At 43.9% G+C, this 8,591-nt stretch overlaps 1 protein-coding gene across 4 annotated transcripts in view; it reads left to right on the top strand.

The window, feature by feature from the left end:
* The first annotated feature begins 5,810 nt into the window (after nt 1-5,810).
* Nucleotides 5,811-8,591, top strand: part of ZC3H8 (zinc finger CCCH-type containing 8) — a 37,904-nt gene continuing 35,123 nt past the window's right edge. For all 4 annotated transcript variants that reach the window (XM_073240978.1, XM_073240963.1, XM_073240971.1 and 1 more), the window contains exon 1: nt 5,811-5,986. In XM_073240978.1, the coding sequence (XP_073097079.1) occupies nt 5,910-5,986 (77 nt within the window). In that variant the 5' untranslated portion in view covers nt 5,811-5,909. The remainder of the gene's footprint in view (nt 5,987-8,591) is intronic.

The raw sequence follows: 8,591 nt of genomic DNA, 5'->3' as shown, positions 1-8,591 counted from the left end.
TGATGGTTCTCTGTAAATAAGGAGGCACCATGGGGAATGCACCGTCATTAGTCACGGCGCTGCAGACAGCTCTCAAAGAGTGAAACTTGAAGGTCTCCAGCAAAGTCTTAGGATCTTTTGTGAAGGAGATAGACCGTGTGGCCCTCTGGTTCATTTGTTCAGGGTCCCTCTCAATCCCGAGCTGGGACAAACTGGGGAAAGATCTTGATAGAGAGGAGGAGGAGGGTAGCCTGAGGGGAGGCACCAGGCCCCTCTGGAAACTGATTAGAGCTTGTCTGCAAGATGAGAGATGTGAAAAGGTAATAAAAGAAGGTCAGAGAGCATTGACAGATATCCAAGAGAGCATGTCAGAAACGGAACGGGAAACAGAGAGCGCGCGCGGCCGAAAAAAGGCCACAAAAACGAAGGTAAAGAAACCTCAGAGTGAGGGAGAAAGCCCGCCTAGGGCAAAAGCGAAAGAGCCCCGAGAAGCGAGTGACGATCGCCTCGGAGAAAATAGTAAATACCCCTGGAAAGAGTTGAGGGACCTCCAACTCTCCAATAGGGAATCTGAGGAGGAATTAACGTCCGCAGAGGAAGGGGAAGAAAATAAAACCGCAGAGTGTAGAAGTAAGGGAACCAGCAAAGTTGAAAAGCGGACCAAGGAAAAAATGAAAGCAGGGTGTCCCCCGACGCCCTTTGCCCCGCCACCTTACGTGAGTGGCGCACTCTCCTTTTGCCACCCAGATACTCTTCAGGCAATTAGACAAATGTTTCCTGTATTTGAGGATAATGGCGTACGCTCTCACCAGCCCCTGAGCCATAAACAAGTTAAGGAGTTAGCAGAATCCGTTCGGGCTTATGAAGTTAGTGCCAACTACACCATAGCACAAGTTGAGAGATTAACAGAGACAGCCATGACACCCACCGACTGGCAATATGTAACTAAGGCATGCCTTTCTAGTATGGGGCAATACATAGAATGGAAGGCATTGTGGCATGATATCAGTATGACCCAGGCACGCGCAAACGCGGCCGAAGGACAGCCTGCGTGGTCATATGATACGCTGACGGGCCAAGGACAGTGGGTAGCCAACCAGACCGCCTTCCCCTTACAGGTATACGCACAAATAAACACGTGCGCTGCCAAGGCATGGAAAGCCCTCACCAACAAAGGAGAAGTATCAGGCAATTTGACAAAAATTATTCAGGGGCCGAGCGAGCCATTTTCTGACTTTGTCGCTCGTATGATGGAGGCCGCAGGCAGAATATTTGGAGATCAGGAACAAGCGATGCCCCTGGTAGAGCAATTAGTATTTGAACAATGTACCAAGGAATGCAGACAGGCGATAACACCCTGGAAACAGAAAGGGATACACGCTTGGTTGAAAGCCTGTAGAGAAATAGGAGGGCCACTCACCAACGCGGGCCTAGCCGCAGCCATATTACAGAGCCACAAACAAGCCAGGATCACTAACAGAAGTATTAAATGCTTTCACTAATCTGTCACGAGGCCTGTCCCAGTATCTTTCAGGAAACTGGTCCCAGGACTTTGATGGAGCACTAGAAGAACTGCGGCGAGAAATAATCCACATCAACTCCACCCGTCTAGATATCTCCGTAGCAGAAGGACTCTCTTCCTGGTTCCTCAGAGCTCTCTCCCACGTCAAGGAGTGGGCGGGCATGGCTGGGATGGGCGTGTTCATGCTTGGAGGTCTCATGCTCCTACTCTGGTTGTTATGCAGACTCCGCAATCAACATAAGGACAAGGTGATCCTTGCTCAAGCCCTAATGGCGAGAGACATTGGCGCCTCTCCCCAAGTGTGGCTCAATATGCTTAAGAAGGAAGCTCAGCTTTAGCTTGAGGTAGCTCTTGCACCCTGAGCCCATGTGGCACTGCACCAGGCCCGAGTACCTCAATGCTTAATCACAGCTTTCTTTAAGAAGCTCATGGTGCAAGAGGGTTGAGAAAAAGGGTCCAAACCCTTTGTACCAAGCGGTCCCAACGCCAGCCAGAGGATGCGAGGCAAAGCACTGCAAGAGGTCTTGGACCCCTCTGAGAGGCATGCCTGACTGCATAGGGGTAGATGCCCAGAACCCCTCTCCAAAAAGGGGGCATCAGGAAGTATGATGGAGGTCAGGCCTCTGTCTCCGCCTCTGCTGGCAAGTTCCGCCTTGAGCTTCTGTTAGACAAAAAAGGGGGAGATGTTGGCAGCCGCGCTCAGAAAATAGCGCCCAATGCAGGGCAGCCGGAAGGCCCCGAACTTCCTAATGACAAATCATCCCACACCACTAAACTACATGCTAATTGTGCCTTGGCATAAAGACCAATGAGACCCACCAAATGGTTATGCTAATAAGGCATATGGAGCCGCACCAACCAGGTCAGAGCATGAGAACTATATAAGCAAGCCTCTCCTTCCCCTCTGGGTCCTGCCCAACTCATTTGTTTCACAAAGAGCTGAAGAATAAAGCTTTCTGCAGAAGAATCCTGCTGTTGTTGCGTGCTGTTCTTGCCGGCGAGGACGGGGCGCGCGACATTTTTATAGTTTCCTTATCAGTTAGATATTGCTGTTTAATAAACTACTTTAAAACGCAGTGGCAGCCACCATTTATTTAGCTCATGATGCAATGCTGTTCAGCAATTTGGACTGGAATCATCTGGGAAGTTCTTCAGTTGTCCACTGGGGTCCATCATGTGTCCAGTGTGGTCGGTTGTGTGTTGGCTAGGTGGCTTTGTTTTGAGGGTTTTGCTGGCTGTTGACTGGGTGCTTTCCTCGTTTTGTCTTATCCTCCACATGTCTCTCCCCTGTCTTCAGCAGGATAGCCTGGGCTTGTTCTCCTGGAGGAGACAGGAGTTCAAGAGAGAGCATACACGTACAAGGCCTCTTGATGCCTAGGCTTGGAGTTGGCAGGCTTTTTCTGCTGCCTTCTAGGAGCCAAAATAAATAATCAATTCAACCCACATTAAAGAGAAGGTGAAATAGACTCTACTTCTTGATGGGAGGAACTGCTAAGTCCTGTTGCAAATGATGTGGCTGTAGGAAAGGGTGGAGAACTGGGACCATATTTGAAATCAAGCTACCACAAACATATGTAGCTTTTTTTAAAATTAAAGTATCTTATGAAGGTTTCACATGAACAACATCGTGGTTTCAACATTCACCCATATTATCAAGTCCTTACCCCCCATTGCAGTCACTGTCTATCAGTGTAGTAAGATGCTATAGGGTCAACATATGTAGCTTTTTATAGTTTTATATATTAGCCTGAAAAGGCTAGTATCTGATGCCTTTGCAAATCAGTTTTTCTTGTTCAATGTTTTTGCTGGTTTTTTATTTACCACTTTAGTTTCTTTTTGTAGCCTAGTCATCCTTTTCTGCATGCTGGACATTTTATATGAAAAAGTAAGTATGGTAGCAGTTGAGCACAATACAGCACTTTCCTCCAAAGAGGGAGTACTACCATAATTCAATTCAAGTTTTTTCTCAATTTTTAGTAGTGATGCATGTACAAAAGAAGGTGATTACCTATCACACAAACAACAGGGGAATGTACAACTTCCCTTGAGAAGATGTTTGGCTTCAAATAACTTGTCTGTGAAGTGGACCCTGATTCACACCAGAAATCAAACAGCTGCTCACTTATAAATGTATCACGTTCTCTGCTGCTGGCCCAACCCACTGTTTGTGCCTTTCTTTCCACTATTCCCTTATACTGGCATTCATTAAGCAAAACCAAAAAATTCCCAGTTTTCCAAATGTGTGCTCTGTTTGCCTGCCTTGATACAATTTTCTCCACTTGGGATGCCCATTTACCCCTAACTTCATTTCTTTCTTGGAAATTGCCTCAAGAGCAATCTCAAAAATACACCTTTCAAGAAGCCATCCCATCCAATGTGCTTTTTTCTCTTCTGAATTCTCTTAGCACTTGGTTGAGTTTTTTTTTTTTTTTTTGGTTGGAAAATGCCAACCAACCCTGGGCATCTTCATTTCACCAAAGCACTCTATTAATTTTTTAAAAAGACTTTATTTGTTTTAGAGCACTTTTAGGTTTATAGAAAAATGGATTGGAAGCAGTTTCCAAATATCTCCTACCCACTCCCTGCAACACAGTTTCCCTCATTATTTACATCATGTATTAATGTGGTACACTTGCACAATTGATGAACCAATATTGATATATTAAAGTTCTAGTTTACATTAGGATTCACTCTGTGTTGTATGTTCTATGAGTTTTAACAAGCATAATGACATGTGTCCATAATTACTGTGCACGGAATAGTTTCACTGCCCTAAAACACCCCATGCTCTACCTATTCATTCCTCCCTTCCTCCTCTACCCCAACCCCACCCTCTGGCAACTACTAATTTCAAAAATGGTCAAAAAGAAATCCTGGAACTAATAAGCAGTTGGAGAAAGATTGCAAAATACAAGGTTAATACATGAAAGCTGATGCTTTCCATATATACTCGCCATGAACAATTAGAATTTGAAATTGGAAACATTTACATTAGCACCAAAATAAAAATAGGTATAAATCTAACAAATATGTACATGACCTATATGAGGAAAACTACAAACTTCTGATGAACTAAATCAAAGATCTAAATAAATGGATTATTCCTCCACTGAATTTTAAAAAACGAACTCTCCAACTCTTTCAGCCTCATTTTAGATAAGAGGTTTAGAAATGTCTTCCTTCACAATGATGGTTCACAATAAGATCCCCTAAAGAAAGATAGCCCCATGGATGTGCAGCTACAAATTAAAAGTTTAAGGTCCCCACCTCCATCAGCTACACCTGAGAAAGAGATGCCAGAATAGGGTTGCCAGATAAAATACAAACATTTAGTATATATATGTCCCAAGTATTGCATGGAGTATACTTACAAAAATTAAAGTTTTTTTTGTAATTTAGCTAAAATTAAAATTTAACTGGGTCTCCCTCACTTTTATTTGTGGTATCTGGCAACCCTACTTCAAGGCCTCACTGTAGGGAGACTTGGAACAAGGAAAAGTAACAAATCTCTTAGATGTATTCAGGGCTTGACATCTTCCAAAGCTTTTTCAACACTTCTCTTAGAATCTTACTGCATATCTGAGAGGAAAGCAGGGCAAGCCTCTCCATCCTCATCCAGCTGAGAGAAAAACAGGGCACCTAGGAACAGAGCAAGGCCTCACAGGGCTGGAACACATCTGGCTCTAACCATTCTGAAGCCCGCCTAAAACTTTAGCCCAGGGGGTTTCAGCATTGGTGGGATAGCAGCCAAAAACCTACTGATGCCAGGGCCCCACTCCTAAAGCCTGAGCATTTAAACAAATTATCTCTAATTTGTTAACTTATTTTTTTTGTTTTTACCCTTTAACTCCCCTCACCAATTTCTCTTAGCATTTGGTACTCTTAATGGACCTTTTTTGCCTTGAATTTGTTTATTTTAATCTCATTATATTATAAACATTCTATAAGTCACACAAGCTGTCCACACCTTAGTTTAGCCATCTGAAAAATGTGAAAGGTAGTAGTACCTCGCTTAAAGGGCTGTTGTGAGGATTAGGTAAACAGAAATGTGAAACGGTGCCTGCATAGAGCGAGTGCTCAAATGAGTGTTCGGTATTACTACCATTCCTTGGAAAAACTGTGACTTCGATGGAACGGTTTGAACTACAGTGAAAGAAATGAGAATCCCAAGGACTAAGTTCACAAAGCCTACTGAACACCTGATACAACAGATGGAACATTCACAGAAAAGAGAACGACCACACCAGCGCCTGCGCAGAGCCTCGATTGGGTGGTGGGGAGAAGAGCGCGCTCGCACGCATGCGCCGGGCGGGGCGGGGCGGCGCATGCGCGGGGCGAGAGGCCCTCCTGGATCACCTCCTCCTCACGCCGGCGTGACATCGGAAAGCTGCTATCTCTTCAGAGGGAGATGGATTTCGAGAATCTGTTTTCCAAGCCCCCCAACCCGGCCCTCGGCAAAACAGCAGCCGCGGACTCTGACGAAAGGTGATTCCTATCTTTTCCTGCCCTGAACGTAGGGGCCTGACCGGATCCACCCTCCGGTCCCTCTGGAGGCCGCCTGGGGGGCGTCGCGAGGTCCTGCCGGGAGCACTTGGGGTCCGTGCTACAGGGGCCGCGGGTCCGGCCGCCTGGATGAGGGGAGCGCGCCGCCCGGCGGCAGAGCTGGCGGGGGCTCCAGGCTGCCGGCTTTCGCGGGCCGCTGGGAGCCCGCTTTCGTTCTCAAATTCCCGTAGCGCTTGCACTTCCCCGGGCCATGAGCTCCTGGAGGACAGAGATCACTTGTCATCTCTCACTGACACAACGCTGGGCTCCTTTTTGTAGAAAGACGAAACCTGGAGTTCATGAAGCGGTGAAGGGAGCGAATACTCTGCCTGTAGTCTACTGATTTGCGTCCTAACATCTTAAAGGCCGTAATAAAGCGGCCAACACCGTCTGATAGCCAATTTCCTTTAGATCGCAATGGAGCTGGCTTACTGATCTCGGAGACGTGTGTAGTAAGAGTTAATTTACACCCAGATAACCATTCACTCTTCTTCCCCTGTAAGTTTGAAGTGCTAAAAACCATGTTCTCTTCTAAACACGTTTTCCCCACATTCCCTAAGCCGAAACTGGACACACATCCTGTGTTCTTCTATTTCTCTAATCCTCGGTATGTCTCTTATTCTGGTTGGTTTGGCCTCTGAAATCATTCACATCTGCCTCAGATACCTTTATTGAAACTATTACTTTAATGCAGGTAAATGTTTTCTACCATCAAGAGCTTTACTAATGCTTTACGTGAAATATCTTTTAATCCTCACAACAACCTTAAGAAGAATATATCCTCATTTTTGCAGATGAGAAAATTGAAGCACAGAGAGGATAACTTGCCAAGATTACACAGTGGAAGTGGCAAAACTAGGATTAAATTACCTAGACAATCTTACTCCAGGACCTGTGATTTCATTACCATGCTTCTAATAAAAATGACTAAAATAAAATTTGACCTATACATATTGAAAAAGAGAAAAAGACATTACTTACTTGCAGGTAATAAAATGTACAAAGAAAAACAAGGGAAACCAATGAATAAATGTTAAAATACATAAAATAAAGTGAATCATCACAAAAAGGACAGTAGCCACCTAGTAAAAACCAGTAGCAGCTATCTATTTGAAAGTGGTTGGACAGAGAGTCCATTCACAAAAACTTCCTGAACTATGTAAAAGATACTTGGAATTTTGCCAGAATGTTAGGTGGAGAAGGTATTGAAGTATGGTGAGCATCATGAACTTCCTTGTTCATATTATTTGCCCATTTTTCTCTTTGTTGGTCTTTCTCTACAATTTTAGGATCTCTAGCCTGCAAATATTTTACTTCCAATGTGTGGTCTTTTTTGACTTTGCCTATGGGATTATTTTCAGTCTGTAAAGATGGTTTGTTTGTTTTAAATGCAGTCGAATGAACCAGTGTTTTATGGTTTCTGGGTTTTTTTTCCTGCTAATTTTATGATGGGACTTCTCATTTATTGAGCGCCTGCTATGTACAAGACATTTCTTTTAGGCCCTGCGGATTTGGCAGTAAATAAACAACAGAAAAATCCTCTTACTCATGAGATTTATATTCTTGGCACACAGACAATACATAAGCATATAGTATATTTAGATGATGATAAATGCCATGGAGAAAGTGACAGCAGTTTAGAGGGATAAGAAGGGAGGATGGGATAGTAGGGTGGGTATAGGTATTTTAAAGAAGATAGTAAAGGAAAGCCTCCCTAATAACATTGGTAAGTAATATGTGAGTAGGGACCTGAAGAAGGTGAGGGAGTTGATAACTCGTTGGGAGAATGTTCCCTATAAAGGTCTGGAGGAAGAGTGAGATTGGTGTCATTGGATGGAGGGAGCAAAGTGGTCAATGTAACAACTGGGGTGGAGTAAGAGTAGTATGATGTAGAGAGAAGTAGGACTTGAGAGGTATTGGGGATGGGGTAGAAGGAGGAATATCATGTAGGGACTTGTAGGTGGTATAATAAAGACTTTGGCTTTTATCCTGAATGAGATAAGAGACTCTTACTGGTGGGTTTTCAGAAGAGAGTGACATTGTAGCAGGGTCATTCTGGTTGTGTTGAGAGTGGAATGAATATGGGGGCAAGAGCAGCTTGAATCATAGTATTAGTGGCAAGAAGTGATCAAATATGGATATATTTAAAGATAAACAATTTCCTCACACATTGGATGAGAGATAGGAGAGAGTCAAAGTCAGCATCAAGGGTTTTGGTCAGTTTCAACAGAAGGGTGGAATGTCTGTTTAAGATAGCAGGATTAGATCAAGAGTTCAGTTTTGGGTATTTTAAGATCATGTCTAGTAACTATCTAGGCAGATACATTGAATAGGAAGTTGGTTCTACCTTAGTTTCAGATCTCCGCTCAACCATTTACGAGGTCTGTGGCAAGTTACATAAGCTTTCCATAGCTCAGTTTTCTCATCTGTAAAACAGGCTTTTTAAGTTTATGTATGTCATAGGGTTGTTGTGATATGTGTAATATGCATGAAGTTTTAGGTGCATAAGTTTTAGCTGCTGCTGTTATTGCTGTTTTAGTCATTGTTG

This window comes from Manis javanica, chromosome 1 (assembly GCF_040802235.1).
Source record: "Manis javanica isolate MJ-LG chromosome 1, MJ_LKY, whole genome shotgun sequence".
NCBI classification, from domain to species: domain Eukaryota; kingdom Metazoa; phylum Chordata; class Mammalia; order Pholidota; family Manidae; genus Manis; species Manis javanica.
Note: the sequence above shows the minus strand (reverse complement) of the source record. Positions and strands in the feature narration are given on the sequence as shown.